Source organism: Equus caballus, chromosome 11, assembly GCF_041296265.1.
Source record: "Equus caballus isolate H_3958 breed thoroughbred chromosome 11, TB-T2T, whole genome shotgun sequence".
NCBI classification, from domain to species: domain Eukaryota; kingdom Metazoa; phylum Chordata; class Mammalia; order Perissodactyla; family Equidae; genus Equus; species Equus caballus.
Genome location: NC_091694.1, coordinates 1,840,533 through 1,859,565, shown reverse-complemented (window position 1 = coordinate 1,859,565; position 19,033 = coordinate 1,840,533). Strand labels below are relative to the sequence as shown.

The 19,033-nt window shown below is 55.0% G+C and overlaps 1 protein-coding gene across 11 annotated transcripts in view; it reads right to left on the bottom strand.

The window, feature by feature from the left end:
* SLC38A10 (solute carrier family 38 member 10) overlaps positions 1-16,964 on the bottom strand; it is a 42,236-nt gene extending 25,272 nt beyond the window's left edge. For 2 of the 11 annotated variants that reach the window (XM_023651800.2, XM_070225793.1), the window contains exons 1-8: positions 16,546-16,950; positions 13,947-14,064; positions 8,556-8,601; positions 7,589-7,682; positions 7,247-7,390; positions 6,068-6,192; positions 3,373-3,475; positions 2,253-2,435 (exon numbers count right to left, since the gene is read on the bottom strand). In XM_023651800.2, coding sequence (XP_023507568.1) covers positions 2,253-2,435; positions 3,373-3,475; positions 6,068-6,192; positions 7,247-7,390; positions 7,589-7,682; positions 8,556-8,601; positions 13,947-14,064; positions 16,546-16,644 — 912 coding nt within the window. In that variant the 5' untranslated portion in view covers positions 16,645-16,950. Of the gene's footprint in view, positions 1-2,252; positions 2,436-3,372; positions 3,476-6,067; positions 6,193-7,246; positions 7,391-7,588; positions 7,683-8,555; positions 8,602-13,946; positions 14,065-14,876; positions 15,841-16,545 lie in introns of those variants that run through there. The other 9 variants (XM_070225798.1, XM_070225796.1, XM_070225797.1 and 6 more) reach the window with 9 other exon arrangements.
* Positions 16,965-19,033: the final 2,069 nt, after the last annotated feature.

Genomic DNA, 19,033 nt, shown 5'->3' with positions numbered 1-19,033 from the left:
TTAGAGCAAGGCCATGAGAGACTTGAAAAGTGCATGTAGTACAGAAAACAGAACACAGACCCAGCTCCATAGTGACATCCCTGCGGGTTTCAGAGTGTAGCAGGACCCCCCCCCACACACACACTCTTGCACATGCATAGCTCCACAGTGACATCCCTGCGGGTTTCAGAGTGTAGCAGGACCCGCCCACACACACTCTTGCACACGCATGAGCTCGGCTGCACCATCCTCATCTTCAACAGGTGTGAGACATGCAGTCCAAGGAGAAGAGGAGAAGGCTACGATGTGGTGTCATCAAAGCCAAAGTTACTTCACCTCCGTGCCTCAGTTTCCTCATCTGTAAACATGAGGATACTAGAAGCTTCTCCTCATCAGGCTTGGTGAGGACCAAATGAGATGATAAGAATGAATCTTCTAGAACAAGGCCAGGCACACAGGAGGGGCTGCCCGTGATTACGACTCCTGGGCTAGGAAAATACCACTTAAGTGAGGCTTCAGAACCTTCCAGAACTAGAATTTCAAAGGACCCAATTTCCAGAATAGACTTTTACACAGACGGCTTCCTTAGGACAGACAGGGAGCTACAGCCAGAATTTCTGGTCGACCTCAGAATGATCACTTGTATATAGTCTAGCAAGGGTGCGAGGTCTATACCTTTCGACCCCGGAACGCCTGCACTAGAAATTTACCTAAGAACTCCTCCCAGCGGAGAGGAGAAGGGGGGAAGCTACATGCATGAAGGAGGTCGTGAGAGAGCTGCCCCTGAGTGGTCAAGGGTGAAAGACCCCAACAACCAGAGCATCAACGAGAGGTGAAAGAGCAAGGGCGTGGGGACGCTGTGGGTTTCCATGGCAACGCCAACTGAAACCGGGAGAAAACAGAGAAGGACTCCTGCCATGCCCCGGGAAAGAGACCGCACGAATGCCAAGCCGTCCACGTGAGGAGGAAGGGACGCAGGTGAATTTCCTTTCTTAACATTCCCTATAATGCCACTACTGATTTTTTAATTTAAAAAACTATAAAAATGTGTTATATACAGAAACACAAATGCTGTTCAGGTATAAAGTGCATATCTGCATCAAACAGTGAAAGACTGAAGTCAGTAAGGCTTAACCGCTGGGGGCTGAGGTGGGGCCAGGCCAGCAGGGAGGATGCCACAGCTGCAGGAGCTGGGCCCACCACTGCCCCCCAAGTGCTAAATCCTGCCTCGCTTGGCACCCAGGTGCCTGAACAGCTGCTGGGGGTGAAGGGGCAAACTGGAGTGGGGAGGGAAGCTAGTCCTTCAGAGCTCAGCCTCTGCCATCAGGTGCTGTCTCTGGTGGCAGAATCCTCAGGAAGCCACCTCCACCACATGCTGGCCACGTGGACAGTGAGCCCTGTTCCAGCTGCTCTGGAGGCCCAGGTGGCCCGCCCTCCTGTCTGGCTCTTGGCTCTCCCCTGGAGTCTCTGGGACCGCAACCCCTCCCCCGCTCTGTGGCCAAGCAGTTCAAGCAGAACTTGTGCAGCCACCAGGAGTCCTGACTGACAACACAGACCAGGCTCAAGGACCTCAGGCCGGGACACTGCCACAGAGAAAAGCCGTGGGTCCGTGGGCTCCCGGACAGGCATCCTTGGGCATGAGCTATTCTACACATGCCTTCTATCGTCAACTCGGCAACAGTTAGAGAGCCAGGGAAATTCTGGTTCCCGTCCGTACGTTTGAAAAGTTCTCATAAAGGACTATACAGAGCTGTGCCTGCACACACGATGGCAAGCGAAACTCAGTGTCTTACGGCTCAGATGTCTTTTGTCAAAGCGTTAAAATTTTCAGGTACACAAAGGTAAACAAAAGAGCGCACTGACCCCGGCGCCCGTCTGCTGACCTTGCTCCTCCACGTCCCACCCACCCCTCCCCGCACAGGACTGCTCTGAAGAAAGCCCCCGGTTTCCAGCTACTTCTCTGGTTCGGGGAACCAGCAGCGTAGCTGGGAAGTCATGGCAGACAGGCCTAACCTGCCTAGACACTGGCCTGACTCCATGTTTCCCGTGTGAATCGATCCTGGTCTGTCTGGCATTGTCTCTTCTCTCTAAAGTCGGTTTAAAAAAAGAATCCCTATTAAAAGATTTCGTTTTAACTGAAGGTTTTTTATTTTTAACTAGGAAAAGCTTCGCCTATCACAGCTCACGAAAATAAAGAACTGGCAAAGGCCGAGAGGAAAGAACGTAACTGGGATCACAGCAAAACGGCGTCTGAAGGGCCTCCAGAACCTTACCTGCTGCTCAAAAAGCAGCGTGTTCAAGGCCTGTCTGCAGGGCAGGATCATCATGGGGAAGCCCACTGCCACCGACATCATGAAGCCCACTCGGATCATCTCGGTTACCAGGTTGGAGGGGAAGTGCATCAGCACGTTGCCCGCGGTGGCCTCGGCGAAGCTCACGTAGCCGAAGAAGCCCACCTGTGGGAGACGAGAGCAGAGGGCGAGCGTGGTAGGCGCCCTGCCCTCACACGGCCTGCGAGCCGCTGCCCAAGCAGCTGCGGCAAGACCAAGCCCCCGCCAGGCTCCTCTCTCCTAAAATCTCCTCCTTCATAACCAGAAGGCTAAATGTCTAGGGGCAACGGTCTGATACGGCTTTTCATGAGGACAACAGGACACCAAGAAAATGGAGCCCCCTGCATGAAAAGGGAGGAGTCAGAATGCCCCACAAACCCACACACAGAGGGGCCGATCTTGCTCTGGTTTCCAGATCCAAACCAGGGAACTGGGGGGTAAACTGTGGTCCCCCATGTACTGAGATGCAGTGTCGACAACAATGTGCATGGACCATTTGTAAAAACCAACAAGAATGCTGAAACCACAAAGTTCAGAGAAACAACTATAATCTTAGCGTAGTTCTAATTTTATTTGCAATGTAAAAAAACAAACAAACAGGAGCATTAAGAAGACTGGAAGAAAAACCTACCAAGACGTGAGCTGTAACTGCACCTGTGGGCTGGGACTTAAGCTGATCTTCCTCCTCTGCTATCACACTTTCCATCTCCCCTTAAGGGACACGCCCCCTTTCTATAACAAATTAGCAAAGGCCTTGGAGAGGCAGGAAGAAGAGGCTCCAGTGAGCACGACCTGGGGGCAGCCATGCGCCAAGGCACCTGGGCTCCTCCTGGGATGGGAGCTGCCCAGGGTGGAAGCGGCTCCTGGGCTGGCCTGGAGCTGCCTTGAGAAGTGAGCTGCCCTGTGGGTACTGAGATGAGAAAGAAGCCAAGGGCAGGCTTACACGGGGTGGAGGGCTGCGTCCATTCCTGGCACACTCTAAGGAGCTGGAGGGAGGCAGTGTCCCATTGGGCACTGCTGCCTGTGACATGGGGGAGGAGGGGAGGGTATGAAAGGGTCCTACCATGACGTAGAAGGTGGTGACCACATTGAGGGAGGAGGCAAATATGGAGCTCATGGTTTTCACCGAGGGCTCGTCCAGGCTGTCGTAGGTGGGTAGAACCTGGCTGTATAAAAACAATTGAGTTCACAAAGCAGATTCCAGAGAGACACCCTCCTCTGGCTGTGTTAGTTCCCAAGTCCCCAGCCAACAGTCTCTGACACCTTCCTTGCCGCCACACTGGCCACCGCGGTAACTGGGCACCGAGGCCAAGATTTCGCAATCCTACAGACGGCCGGGCGCAGCGGTATGCACTCAGAGCCCCCCCGAACACGCGCTCTGTAAACATTTCAGAAGTGCCACAGAATGAAAGGCCGTTTGTTCTGCTGAAGCAGGAGCGTGACCGCTCCAGGGAGCGCTGGGCCCAGCTGAAGCAGCCCATGTTTACAGGGGAAGCAGGAAGCGGTTCAGAGCATCGCTGTCAAAAGAATGGAAAGTTAAACAAACAGAAGCCGCCGGCCGCCCGCCCTCCTCAGTGCCTCAGCGTGGGCGATCAGAGCTGACACCAAGAAGACGCTCCACACCCATCTCTGCCCCACCCTCAGTGGGCAGGGGTTGCCCATGGACAGCTGCCCTCCCCTCGGCCTGAATGGAGGGCACCAGATGGCCACACGCCCATGTAGCCCAGGGAGGTGGCAGAGGACCTGCGGGGGAACAGCACAAACGTCTGGGTGCCAATCAGTTCGCCAGGCGGGAGTGGGGTCCACACCAGGGAGCCCCAGATGGGGAAGCAGCATCGGATCCCAGGGGAGGGGCCTCCCCACCAACTCCTAGTGCACTGCGGGAAGAGTCCCCGCCCCGGGAGCTTCAGGTACCCTGGGGAGGGGGCTGTGCCCAGCACGTGGGCATGGGCAAGTGTGCAAAGGCCAAGGCGCCGGCCCCCTCCAATCCACACCCAAGGGACCCCTGATGGCAGGAGCCACAGACCCCCACGGCGGCCACTTCAGCACCCCAGAGAGCATTCGCGGACCACCTACGACTCAGTTTACCTGAGTCAGGGGAGCTTTCTCTATGCAGCCCCGGGCTTGCTCTCTGCCTGCCCCACTGCACAGACCCAGGCCCCTCCGTGCTCAGCATTCTCTCGGCCACTCCTTGAGGCCACAGGGCTTAGTGGTTCCGCACCAAATACTCATTTACTATGAAGTAAGACCAGAGAGCCAGACAGAGAGAGCAAAGCAGAGGCCTGGCCCATCCCTGCAACATGGAGAGTGATACAGGTGGGGCCTGGCGGGCTCTGGGGAGGGCGGGCAGGAGCTCCCACCTGCATGCGCTCTGATGCATGTGCCGTGGGAGGGAAGAGCTTCGTCTCTGCCCTGGGACGGGGAGGTCAGCCAACAGGCCGCACAACTCTGTCGACCCCTCACCAGCTGCTCCCTGAGGGGAACATGGGCCTAGCTGTAGGCCCAGTGCACTGCTGTGAGCAGCAGAACGAGGCGTATGCTCACAACGCTTCTGGAACCTATAATTTGACCTAAGAACCAAACCCATCAGATGTGCACTGGCTTCTACGTGGCCACCACCAAAAAAGCTCAATCACGGATCTATTTTTAAAAAAGCAACTCACAGGGGCCAGCCCTGTGGCATACTGGTTAAGTTTGGCACACTCCACTTCAGTGGCCTGGGTTCACAGGCTCAGATCCCGGGCAGAGACCTACACCACTGACAGGCCATACAGTGGCGGCAACCCACACATAAAGTGGGGGAAGACTGGCACAGAAGTTAGCTCAGGGCTAATCTTCCTCAGGAAAAAAAAAAAAAAAGCAACTCACAGACAAAAAGGGCAATAGGTAACGAGGTACGAGGTGAAAGAATAGAACTTCCATCAGCGATTATAATGGGGACACAAAATAGCAAGAGTGGAGCATGTTCTGGTGGAAACCGAGCTGCCAAGAGAGATGGTAAGAGGGAAATGAGGATCTGGATCTCGCGTGTGGGTGTAAACACAGCAGACGAACAAATCTATCTGTCACATTAGTTTACAACTGGCACCATCCATGCCCACTAGAGCTATGGGGGCCTGCTCTGCCAGCCCCCTGCACACCGATGGTCTTTTCCTGTCTGTGCTGGATTGACGCCTCTCTTTTGAGCGGGCTACCATTCCCACCGGGCATGAATCGCTGGCTCTTGTCATTTTGGTGGCGACGGTAATGCTGCTGGAATTTTGGAAGTAGCCTGATCTGCATTTACAGGGTTCTGAGCGCCAGAGAGAAGGCACACTCACACACACACATGTGCACACGCACACACAGAGGCCTCTGAAAGCGTCCCAGTGGCAGTCTCAAGTCAATGTTTGTGCAATTTCCTTTAAATGTTCTCACACGAGTAGCTGAATGCTGGCAAAGCGCTCAGGACTCTGTGAGTCAGATGGTTTTGGGCTGTTCCGCATTCCCACAGCCAACCCTTCTCACAGGGGATTTGGCAAACTGGGTGCTCTTGCCAGCAGTGCCAGCAGCACATCTCAGGAATACATCAATTACTCTCGATGAAAACATAACCATCTCCCTCAGCTGGGAGGGGAAAGGTCACAAGGGAACGAGACATCGCTCTTCAGTGGCCTGCACTGTCCAATTAAACGAAGCAAGGGGCCCTGTCTCCCTGCATTGCACCCCCACCACGGGCAACACGCGCCCTCAGGGCCCTCGCCAGCAGCAGTACTTACGACTGGCAGGCAAAGGACATGCCGAAGATGGGGATGCAGCGGAAGATGCCATCCCAGCGCACGTAGCTGACCCGCTGCAGCCACTGCCCCCCGAAGAGGCCGTGCTTGAGAGAGGAGAGCAGAATCTGCATGAGAGAGGACAGAGGGCTCGAGGGCCAGTCAGCAAAGAGAGCCCGGGCTCTGGAGCCCGCCCGGCCCCTGGCCCCAGGCAAGGTAAGAGGCAGGTGGAGGGCGTGCGGCTTGTGCACTCCACATCTCGGCTGTGGGCTCCCCCTCAGCGCAGCCAGGTGTCGCCAGCTGGAGGGGCCGAGGGTCCTGCACCTTCCTGGGCTCACTGCCCCTGCTGTGCCACGAGCTGGCTGGGTGCTGCCGGGAGAAGCACTGGCTGAGAGGCCTCCTGGGCCCTCGGGGGCAGCTGCCCAGGCAGGGGCTGCTTAGTGCAGACAGGAAGCAGCAAGGCCCGCCGCTGTGCCTACCCCAGTTGCCTCAGGTGACAGGACAGTCACCCCCAACTGGGCAGGTCCTTCCCCGGCCCCACTCAGACATGTTTTAAAAGACAAACCCACTGAGGATGGGGCTGTATGGAATGCAGGGGTAACCATCACCAGGCTGGCTCTCACACAGCTGAGGGATGCTGGTATGCCACCCAGTGCTCAGTCTGCTAAGGAAAACCTACTGCAAAGATTGCCAGGTTCCTTGCCCTCAGGAATGATCATTGCTGACCTTCCCAGTGGAGGGGGCAGGTCCGGTGGTTCAGATCCCGGGGGGCTCCCACTGGGAGGCCCCCAAGCACTCAGCAAGAAATGAACATCCTGAGCATCAACTCCACACTGGATGCTCCTGTCTGGTCAGTTATAAATGCTCATTTAGAAAACAACTTGCCCCCTTGTGACAAAATGCTGACATCGTGACTCCTGGTCACAAATCCTACATAGAAAGTCTTTCTGTAGAATGAGGCGTGTCCACACTTTCATTTCCCAGAGAACTGGTCATGGGCCCTCTGCCCTGGAGCCCACCTCTCTCCTGCTGTCGACTGCACTTGGGTCCAGGCGGCCCCATCTGTCCACTGGGGCTCACATGGATAATGCTAACATCATTTCCCAGGCTTTTAGCCACTCTCCTGTCATGCTCAGGAAGCAGTTGGCAGCCAGACCAGACCTGCAAGTGGCCGACACTCACCACAAACATGAAAACAGTGTAGAAGATGAGGGCCATGGCGCTGAAGGACTGGATGGAGGCCATCATGTTCCTCTGCAGGCTGAGTGGAAGCACGATGCACAAGGACACCACAAAGAGCAGGAGCACACGGAAGGTGCCGGTCACCTGGAGGGAACCAAGCACACGCTGGGCAGGTGTCACCCCAGTAAACCCCATGCCTCCAGCCCACAGGCCTGGAATGCACCCCAGGGCATAAGGAAGCTTCCCATAACGACAACGCTGATCTGAGAGGTGGACTTACAGAAAGGTCACACCGAGCTACCATATAGCTCCAATAGACCAGATGCTTAAAAATGTCCTTACCTGAAACCCAAACAGCCGAGCAAAGAAGTTGGACCCCAAGTCACCAATCACAACGTAGAAGGCAGCGCAGGTTCCCAGCATCAGCCCGATCATGCTACAGAGAAGAAAGCCCTGGCTTTGAAACGGCCTTGTAACAGGAGTCCGTTGTCTGACGATCAAAGCCTGGCCCCTTTAGCCAAGTACCGGCTCAGGGCTTGCCCATGGTCCCAGGAGGGAGCCCTGGACACCGAGCCCCAACCCCGCGGTATCACTGCTGAAACGTGACGACGACCCAAAGGCTGGCTGTGATCTCGAACATTCACCAGTTCACCGGACTCGGGTATGTTTTGTCGAGTTTGCTACATTACTTGGAATGAACACTGAATAACACTAAACTTTTCTTTATGTGGTACTATATTCTTCTCTCCACAGGAGATTCTCAAAGTTCTTTCAGGTGCTACTAAAATGCACCGTGATGTTAGACATGTTAAAAGAACAATAAACTGCTTTCAAAAAGGGTTGCTCTTTTGTGTTTACAATTCCCTAATTTAGAAGCTTAAAAGTACAATTTCCCAGCAATCTTTTCATCTCATAAAATTTTACTCCAAAGGGAGAAAAATATGACATTCCAATTTAATGTCACCTTTATGCAACAGTGTCGGGGGGGAGCGCATACAAGTTTCGGGAACAGTACTGAGAGATTAACTACATCAGAGGGAGTGCTATTTTGCTGTGTTCCTCGAGTTTTCCATTTTTATATTTTTCTTAGTAAGACTTAAATAAGGCTTTCAACTTTGTCACTAATCATTTTAAGGGTACAATAAATTGAACTTTCAACTACTTAGTAAGTAACTCTTCAGGAAAATATTATAAGTTATAAACCAACCAACATCTGAAACATATCGTTCATTTTGTGGCAATCCTCCAGTTTCTCTTTAGCTGCAGGTGAAGAACAGAGAATAATATCAAGCAAAGTTGCAGCATCTACCTGGTCTCCACCAGCATCTTCCCTGCTTTTCCGTAGGCGTGCAATGCTAGTGCAAAAGAAAGAAGAATTAGTGCTCAACCCAACAGCGTGAGAAGACATCAGGGAACGTTACTGGTGTGAGGTGTGAAGGGCAATCTGGTAAAAACCCGCTGGTCTGGAGTTTCATGGGCAGGCGGGGGATTTTTTTTATTTTGGTCTTATGCTTTTTTCAGATCTACCATCAACAAATGGAAACCACAGAAAACAAGAACAAAGTAATGGAAAGACACAAGCAAGTTGGTTTTTTCACTCAAAAAAAAGAACCGTCCCTGGGATGTAGCAGTTTGCCCACATGCGGCGGTGGAGGCGGCGGGAGCAGAGGCTGCACCTGTGCGGGCACCCGGCGGGGCCGAGCAGGGAGGCGCCCAGGAGGGCTCGGGTGGCCCCAGCCCAGCACGCCCAGTTTTCAGAGCCCGCACCAAAAGGATGTGACTGAGGGTTCACTCTTTGTGATTTCAGAAGAAAATTCAGAGAATGCTTTCAAGTGTAGCACTTTGGGACAGGAGGGGACAAGTGCTCTGGGGCCTGCCTCCTTTCAAGGTAGACAGTCAGGGAACCACACTGGTGAACAGCATGAGGCTGCACTAACTGGAGCAGAGAGCAGCTGCCTGTCCCACCTTCCTGACAACAGAACTGCTTCCAGCAGATGAGAGAGTAAGAGCTGACTCAGCAAGGCCCCTCCCAGACCTAACAGGAGTCCGGTAACCCCTGTGGCCCCCACCACGATCCAGCGGGACGAGGGCAGAGGGAAGTTCTGGTCTCCCAGGACAGGTGTGCGTGACAGGTCGGCCCCAGCTTCCTGCCCCTTGTTCCTCCCTCACACGGGGCCAGCGTCCTCCGAGGAGATTCGGAAAGCAGGACACCCGCAGGCAGTTGGTGTGAATGAGTCCAAAAAACACTCATTGTCACTTTCATATTTCTTAGGAAAAGGCACGGCGTTGCCAAAACCAAGAGAGCCTGGCATCTGCTTGGGCTACACCAGCTATGAATGGGCAGACGGCCCGTGAAGCACAAAGGCTTCCGCCGCCGGGGTCACTCCGGCCTTCCCTGGCTGGTCTGACTGCTGGACAGAGACTCATGTCTCAGGTTCATCTAATAAGGCCCGTTTGCATCACAGAGCAATCTGAACCGAGACAGATCCTTGAATGGAACGCCAATCAAGGTCAGGCTGAGAATTTCAAAACTAAGAGCTCCAGACAGCAGACAGCAGCCCAAGGCCATGCTGTCACCAAAAAGAGGCCCTCCAACCCTCTGGATGACAGCAGTCGGGCAGCATGCCCCTGGACACAACACAAAACCCAGTGCCCCAAATGTGGAGGTGGCTGCGCGTCTGGCCATCCCATTCCTTTTTCTTCTCCAAAAGTAAGTTGAGCGTCTACAGCACATCTCAAACGCTCAGAGCACCCTGCCATCCCAAACACACCTGCATCCTGGACAGAAAGAAGCGGAAGGTGCTCCAGGGAGTCAGAGGACCCAGTCAGGAGGTGGCACTCTTCACTCAGAAAGACTCAACTGGTTCCCAGGACAACATCCTAAAGCGGCTGCCCCAAGGTGCTTCCTGCGCTGAGGCCTGGTGTCCCAGCATCCCGGTTCTCCCCGCTTTCTTCACCTGGGCCACCCTCACCCCACCCACGCCCCTCCCCCCCATCATTTCAAGTGTGGATCCCTTAACAACCTCCACCCCGAGTCTCAAATACAAATGCCCGGCAGCCCCCTCCCCTTAGCCTCCCGCCTGGCACAGCACCAGGAGGGTGGAGTGGCTGCCCTCCTGCCCCTCTAGGTGGGACCACAGCACCAGACTAGTGCCATGAGGCTAGGAGGCGTCTGCAAGAAGGGTTTCTGAGCAAGCACACCTCGGTGCAGACCGGAGACCCCTAGCTCAGGTCTTCCTCCTCCATCTGTGACTGGCATTCTGCAGCTAACAGGCTGGGCATCACAGGGACGAGGAGCAAGCATGACCCCAACACTGGTCTAAGCAGCACTCTCGCCACGTGCGGGGCTGGGACTGGCGTCAGGAGGGGCTCTCCAGTCTTTCCCTGGGGAGGCTGGGCAGCAGCTGCCCTGGGCCCTGAAACGCTGGGTCACCTTCTCCTCCCGGGACCACAGTCTTGCCCACGGCTCTGTGGCTGCGCGGACGCAGAGCCGACTCTCAGCCCACCGCACTCAGTGCAGGACCCGCGCCCACTCCCACCCGCCACCCAAAGCTGCCGGCTGCCAACTCCCAGCAGCAGCAGGGCAGAGATGGGGGTGCACACACCAAACCGTGCGGATCAAGACGGGGTACGAGCTCAGCCCAGCCATCCCCAGAGGTGGATAAACGAGGGGTGTCAGAAAGCCAAGTATCCACGTGTACAGGTCACACATCCGACACAGGCAAGGAGAAAACTGGCTGGACAGGCCCTCTGCAGGCCCCATCCCTGGCCCAGGAGTGGGCGGCAGGCTGACCAGGGCCACAGAAACCCGGGAGGTCAGATGACGAGATCACAGACATAGCACTGGAAGCATCCACTGCTCACACCTGAGAACTCAGAGCCATACTCTGGATAGGGCAGGGTCTGGGGCTCAGAGTAGCCTTGTAGGGGCTGAGACCACTAAAGGAGGCTGACTAGCTGGCATATCTGTATATCTCCTAAAAATGAGGTTTAGGGGCCAGCCTAATGGCATAGTAGTTAAGTTTGCACGCTCCGTTTCGGCAGCCCAGGGTTCGCCAGTTTGGATCCTGGGCTCGGACCTACACACAGCTTGTCAAGCCATGCAGTGGCAGGTATCCCACATACAAAATAGAGGAAGATGGGCATAGATGATAGCCCAGGGCCAACCTTCCTCAGCAAAAAGAGGATTGGCGGTAGATGTTAGCTCAAGGCTAATCTTCCATAGAAAAACAAAACAAAAAATAAAATAAACAAATAAATTAAAATGGGGTTTAGAAAAGCCGACGTAACAGTAGAACACACAGGATGAGGGAGCAGCAGGAAAGAAGTGGATAAAATTCACAAAAACAGCCCACAAGCAGTAAACAAAATACCACGAAAACATACAAATAACACCAACAAAAAATCCACCAGTACTCTAGCTCCCCAAACTGGGAAAGCTCTTTCTCCAGCAGACGCCTACACATTGGCCGTGGCGGAAGGGGCAGCATGTGATCACCACCAGAGGTAACCAACTGAGACACTGCCACAAATGCAAACTCAAGGCTCAGCGCGGCAGACATCATTCGGAGAAAACCACCTACCCAGCCCATGGAGCGAGTGTAGTTTAAACAGGCTATTTGTTCAAGCTACAGCTGCTACTCCAGGAATTTCCACACCCTCCTCTGCACTGTCTCCAGGTCTGGACGAAAGCTGTCTGTCCATCTCCTCAACCCCCACAGCTGCCCAATGCCCACGGATCCAGCAGATGACGCATGTTGGGGGTCTGCTAACAAAGGCCATCTGTCCCCACCCGATGGCACCAGGAAGCACTGGCGGCTCTCCTCTGGGGTCACCCTCTCTGGCTGCAGCACAAGCTCACAGTGGCTCCTCTGACCCAGGAGAAGGCAGAGGATGGGGAGAGAGGCCCTTTCGGTAGGTCTCCGCATGCAAGCAGCAGGAGTCAGCCCAGGTGTGGGGAGGCTGCTGACCCACGGGGTCCAAGTGACATTCTCATCTCTTCCCGTCTAGGGCCCCTGTCCAAGTGGCAGGGTCTCTCCATTTCTGAGAGACAGTGTCAAGACAGAGCCAGGATAAAGGGCAGCTGAGGCTGCAGACTGGGCCCGGGGGACTCTGGGAGCTCACACAACTGAGCCATCTCGTTTGGTACCAAAGACACAAGGGGAGACAGCTGGCGGTTTCAAAGCTCTTTTGCTTCCAGCAGCGAGAACCGGCTGCAGGCACCCTGAGCAGTGAAAGGCAGGACCCTGGCAGCCACACAGAAGGGCGTCCATCCAGGGGGCAATTTTTTTTTCAGTCGTTCACATCTAGCCAAACCAGTTTGCCTTCTCCGGGACTTTCTAAGAATAATCAGACAGCGGTCAAAACCCATGGCCTCCTCAGTCTCAGGTCACCTGTCCTCTTGCAGGGCACGGCCAAGCACTTCATGGGGTGTCTGCTACAGAGACCCTCAGTGGGGAGAAAGGGGTCACCCCAAAGGCCATGGTCTGCCCACAGAGGAAGGGGCCGCTCAGCGGAGCACACTTCATCCCAAGCTGAGTTAGGTTGCCTCACCGTGGGTCAAGTACACCTGGTCAATCTTGCTTCCTCAAGTGACTCCAACAACATTAAGAGTCTGACAGCACCCTTCTCATCAGAAAGGAAAGAGAAGGAAGCACCCCTTCAGTTCAGGTCAGAACAATGCTAGAGTGCTGGTGCCAATGCAAAGCAGACAGACTGGAAGGAAAGCCGAGGTCACACTGCCAGAAGCCCTGCGTGGATTCTGCAGGTGCTTTTATTTCGTTTGGCCCCTGCAACTCGGCACACCATTTCCTCTCACCACCTCCTCTCCAACATGAGAGCAGTGAGCTGAGAGCCAGGCCGGGCCCTCCTCGGGCAGACCCAACATCATGGCCACACTGGCTGGGGGATTGTGGGCTTTCGTCAGGAGGCCAGGAATTTTCCCCAGACTCGCACAGGACCAGCTCCTGAGAACAGGTGTGTTGGTATTTCAACACCCACACTGAGAGCCAAAAGGTCCCAAAGCAGGCAGAGGGGACGCAGTCCTCACATAGCGGCCTGAGGGCGGCAGGCAAGTGAGGGGGCCTGTCCTCAGAGCCACGCTGCCTAGGAAATATTCCAAACTGAGAGGAAGCAGAAAGCACAGCTTCCTCTCCTTTGGCCCAAATCAAAGGAAGCAAGAAAGAACAAAAGGAAATGAAATTGCAACCAACAGCATCAGGAAACAGAGAAGGCTGCTGGGGAGACAGGTGGCTTGACCCCCAGCTCTAAGCCTGGACCCAGGACAGTCTCTGCTGTGCATTCAAAGTGGGGCAGGTGGAGCAGGGTCCCTGTCTGGCAGCTCCAAAGGCTCGGGGTACTCAGGAGAGGCAGACAGCAAGCAGGCCCCCAGAGCAGCGGGGAGCTGCTGGTTCTGCCTGAATGTGGACGGGGAAACTCTCCGCGTGCATTTGCTTAAAAGGGGGACAGGAGACCAAGTAGCTCCTCAATTTTGAAGCATAAGTTTATATTAATACTTTCTAAAAATTGCATTACATTTTAAAATAAGGGAAAAAATTGCTGTTCAAGGAACTCTTTAAGAATAAAGTGGAAGAAAAGTAAATAAAGGAGTAAGGCCCCAGCCCCCAGACCTAGAACACTGCCCTTCTGAAGAAGTGGCCTAGTGAGGGCCAGCCGCCGCCCCGAGAGCCGACATCCTCACCCAGGCCAGCGTAGGTTCTCCGCTTGCTCAGGCTGGCGGATTTCACCAAGAACATGCAGGACTGGTGCGTCATCCAAGAACAGAAAACCAAGAGCAGGGCCCCCAGGACGATGCCACACTAGAGGGTTGAAAGAAAACGAGATGTTGACAAAATAAACTACTCAGTGTCTGTTCCTCACACGCTGACCAGCACGTCTGTGGCTTAGGACAGTCGTCCCCGCTTCCCCGCCCCTTGCAGACACACGGCCCAGCTCTGCCTCACTCCCCTGTCTAAGGGTGACAATTCCTAGCATGGAAAGGGACCAATTTCCTGGATGTGGTGGCCACACACTTTGTCCCGGGGCCTTAAACTTGTGCCTCATCCTGAAAGAGCAGCAGGAACACCATCCCCCTCCCGGCCCTTCGAGAGTCCTGTGAACACCACGGTGCTGCCAACTAGTCTCCCCGGACCTCCGCGCGCCCTACAGGGGGCCACCTTCTAGCCACGTGGATCGACAGCTACAAGTGGTGAACACATTCTGAAAGGAAGAGATTAAAAATGACATTTATGCCTTTCTTATAAGTTAAACATACGCTCACCATCTGACCCAGCAATTGCACTCCTAGGTATTTACCCAAGAGAAATGAAAACATGTGTTCATGCAAAAACCTGCAAGCCAATGTTTACAGCAGGTTTATCCATAATCCCAAAACTGAAGAAACGACCCAAATGTCCTACTAGTATCTGCTGGTGCACAGATCATACGAGCCAGCTATTCTCCTCAAAGATAAATACCCAACAGAAACGCAAACGTGTGGTCAGAGCCTGTGCCCATGTGTTCCTAAGAGCTCCACGGTGGGAAACCGCACGTGTGCCAGCAAAGGTAAAGAATAAGCACTCTGTAGCACGTCCACACGATGAATACCAGCCAGACACGAAACCATACGTACAGTATGACTCCATTTACACAAAGTTAAAAACGAGGCAACACGGATCTACGGAGCTGGAGGTGGGATGTGGGCCCTTGGGGAGGGAGGCGGGGCCTGGACGGCTGTGGCGATGCTGTGCTCCTTAATGAGGGAGCTGGTACATGTTTGTTCACTTTGTGAAAACTCACCAAGAGTACACCTCAGTTGTGTGCACTTTTCTGTATGCATGTTATACTTCAATAAAATGCTAACATTTTTTTAACTACCAAAATTATTAAAACCAAACAAACAAAAAACCCAAAACCGAAACTTTTTTTAAACAACATGGCTGCCAGACACTAAAAACACACATCCCCAAATTGCCCGTTGGCCTCAGGCTGTGTTTCCCATGGAGAAGATGCTGAGTCCACGTGGGAGTGGCCATCCCAACTCTGCCAGGCCCTCGGGACAGGGTGAACCACTTCCAGTTCTCTGCTTGCACGCGGGCCTCCAGCACGAAGCTCTTCCTGGGCAAGTCAGTCCAGCACCCGTTTAAATGCTCGGGCAGGGGCGTTGTGCCCACCACACAGAAGGCACTCAGTCTGTGGACAGCCGAATCCGCTGGGCCTGAAAGCACATTTCACAGGCCTCTACACCACAGCCCCACCGCGGTGGCACTTCCCAAACGAGCATCAGGGATCGCAGCACCGGACTCAAGGATGCACAATCAGCTAACTACACATCCCAGGATGCAGTTCTGTGCCAGGCCAGCCGCAATGCACCCTGGGACCCGTAGTCCTTCCAGAAACACCCACAGGTGGTCAGCTTGGTGGGAATTCACGATGTCCAGACACAGATGTTGCCCCGGGTGCTCCAGCAGCCGCCAGCGTGGCCTTCCACAACTGCCAGCACAGTCCCTGTCCTCCGGCGACCTGCTCACCAGCCAAGGCGGGTCAATGACTCCCACAGGCACCCTAAACCATGCTCATCCACAGGCTGGGGGGCTCTATGTGAGGGATGGAAAATCCTCAGATTAAAAACAATGTGTTTTTGCTATTTTTATCCAAAAGACATTAAATACGAAAAATGCAAAGTGTCTGTTCATCTAAAATTAAACTACTGGTGCGCATTTTCAGTTCCGAAACGTCCATCTCATTTTCATTTTTCTGTCTACTTGGTTTCCTCACGGAAGAGTGGTCTCTGCAGCCGGGCGGCCACTGCCCTGCCCCGCGTCCCCTTGCCCTCCAGGGAGCCAGCTCGCGGGCGGCAGCACCTGCCCCAGGGGCAGGGGGGCAGCAACCGGAGCGCAGAAGTTCACTTTCAGGAAGGAAGTTACGAGCGTGACAACTCCGTGACCCCCTTCTCTAAAGCACGAAGGCCGGTTCGCTCGTGGATCATCTCAACAGGAGCCCGGCGCATCCACGCCCCCGCAGCGAGGCTCCCTCCGCGGTCTGTCCCGCGCGCTGGCCCCGGGTCCCGCATCTCTGCCCTCCAGGCGCAATGACAGCGCCGGGGCCCGGCTCGCGCGCTGCTGGGCACGGTGCGCTCGGGCCAGAGTCCACAGCAGCGACGCCACGACGGCGCCGAGTCCTGCGGGCAGACCCCCGCGGCGCGCCCGGGCCGCCTCCGCCCGCGGGTCCGCCCGGCCCGGGAGCAGAGGCTGCGCGGCAAGCGGGGGGCGAGGGCGGCGGCCGCCGCCCGCGGGACTCACCTGTTTGAAGCAGAAGGGCATGGTGAGGACACTGACCCCTACTATGCTGTTCACTATGTTCGTGATCAGCCCCCAGTTGGAGGCGGCGGCCGCGGTCATAGCGCGGGGTCTGGGGCCCGGGAGCCCGGGTCCGAGGCGCCGGGACGACCGTAGGGCGCGAGACTCTGGTGGGGGCGCGCGGCTGCCTGGAGGAGGCGGCGTCGCGGGAAGACGGCGGGGGCAGTCAACCTCGAGACTCCGCCAGGCTCCGCGGCCGCCTCATGGCTACGTCTCCCGGCGGCCTCGGTGTCCCCGCGCCCAGACCTGGAAGAGCCTCCAGCTGCCAGCCACGGGAACCTCAGCCCGGCTTCGCTGCGGCCCGGGCGCGCACACTTCCGCCTTCCGCTGGTTCGGCTGCCCGGAAGTGACGATGAGGGGGCGGGGCTCGGCAGGGCGCGCACCAACGAGAGGCGGGCCTGGAAGGGCTGGCGGGGCGGGGCGGGGGAGGGGAGGGATGGGGCGGGGCCTGGGGGCGGGGCTCTTTGGAGGCGGGGCCGAGCGAGGCGGGCCTCGGCGGGTCACGAACCAATAAAAGGCGGGAGCGGGGCCTGGAGGGGCGGGGCCTGGGCCACTTGGCCGAGTTTCTGTCCCCAGCGCCGCGCTTGTCCTGCCCTGGAGCTGGCCTCCTGAGCCCCGCCTTGCAGGAGCTTGAAGATCAGGGACTCCCTTCTGCGGGACCCCCATCCGGAAGGAGAGTGGAGCTCAGGAGAGAAAGGGCCGCACCGCGCCTTCCGGAGAAGAGCTGGGTTTCGAGGGTTCATTTTAGCAGTTACACCCTAGGACCGATTTTGAGCCTGTACTCGGTGCCCTGGGCGCGGGGCGGGGCCTTAACTGTCGAGCTAAACACTTAACCTGTTCCAAGGAGTTAGCGCTTAACGTTTTACGAGTGGTATGCTGAGGCACAGAGAGGTTCGGTGACTTAGCTATGGGCACACAGCTCTTAGAGGGGGCGTGGGATCTGCTCCCCAGGCCAGCGGCCTTCAGAACTGCACGGGAGCAGTGGGCAGAGAGAATCTAACGCTCTAATATTAAAGGAGTAAAGGAAATACTGTGAGAGGACACCAGAGGTAGAGACCAATATGACCAGAGAAATCTAGGAGAGCTTCAAGAAGGAAGTGGCTTGTAGGCTGGGCCTTCAGGGACAAATGGGAATGGAGGATGGAAAGGGCTTTGGGGAGGGGAGAGAACAAAGAAGGGCCCTGCTACATCTGTGAATTCTTAGCACCTGGCAGATGCTCACTCTATGTCTGCTGAATGGATCATAGAGACAGGAGGCCTGGGAAGGGCCGTCGGGAAGCAGCAAGCAATTCCAAGCCGGCTAGAACTGTGCACAGGAAGAATGAAAGGCCGCTGGGAGAGGATGCAGGAGGAACAGTGTTTGTAGGCACATGAAAGGCCTCATGTCTTAGCGCAGGGGCTGATTCCTCAGCTCTGGGCAGTGCAGCGGCCGGGTAAGCTCTGTCCCACCCCTCAGCCCCCCGGGCACCAGAGGAAGAAGAGGAAATGCCTGGAAAAGACTAATTAAATTCAAAGCCGAAATAACAAGCACCGTTCATTCATTTTTATATAAATCATATGTACATTCTATAACCTGCCTTTTATTAATTATGTAATTTTTATGAAATATTACCCATGCAAGATAGGATGTGAGACTCAAATGTACGTTTTAACACATAACAATAAATGCCCATAGCCTGCCATTTGGCTTTAAGACGGAATGTTAGCAAAAACTTAGAGGCTCCCTTTGGTCCCTCCCAACTGCACCTTCCTCCCCTCTTCACAGCCATCCTGGGATCGTCACTGTCCAGATTTTATCAATTCATTAGTTTTCGTTAAAGGTTTACCATATACGAGTATATCCCTGAACAGTTAAGGGGGAGACTACTATTTGTCTCTTAATACTCATTTATTCCACCTTCCAAAGTTTGCCTGCACGTGTGGCTGCCTAGAATGAATAATATGCTTCCCAGCCTCCCTGTGGCTGGGGTGGCCACACGACTAAATTCCGACCCGTGAGGGGTGAGCAGAAATGACAGGTGCAACTTCTAGGTAGATTCTTAAAAGGAGGGCGTCTGCCCCTTCCTCCCCCTTCCTTCATCCTGCTGCTTGGAACACAGAGGTGATGGTAGGAAGCCATCCCGGGCCACGCAGACGTGGAACGACAAGCTGGAAGGAGCCTGGATCCCTGGACAACATCACAGAGCAGAGCCGCCATCCCAGACCCTCACAGCCTCCTACAGACCGCCCCACGAGGGAGGGACAAACCATCTCGTTTAAACCATCGTTATTTTGGACTCTGTTTCATAAAGCCAAAGCTACAGCCTAACTGATTCAATAGGTATTGGGGTAGAGCATTTTTGACTGTTATACTAAGGATTTATACGTCTGAATTCTTCTGCAACTTCCTTTTTCACTCAACTTTGTTTGCAAGATTCACCATCGTATTGCG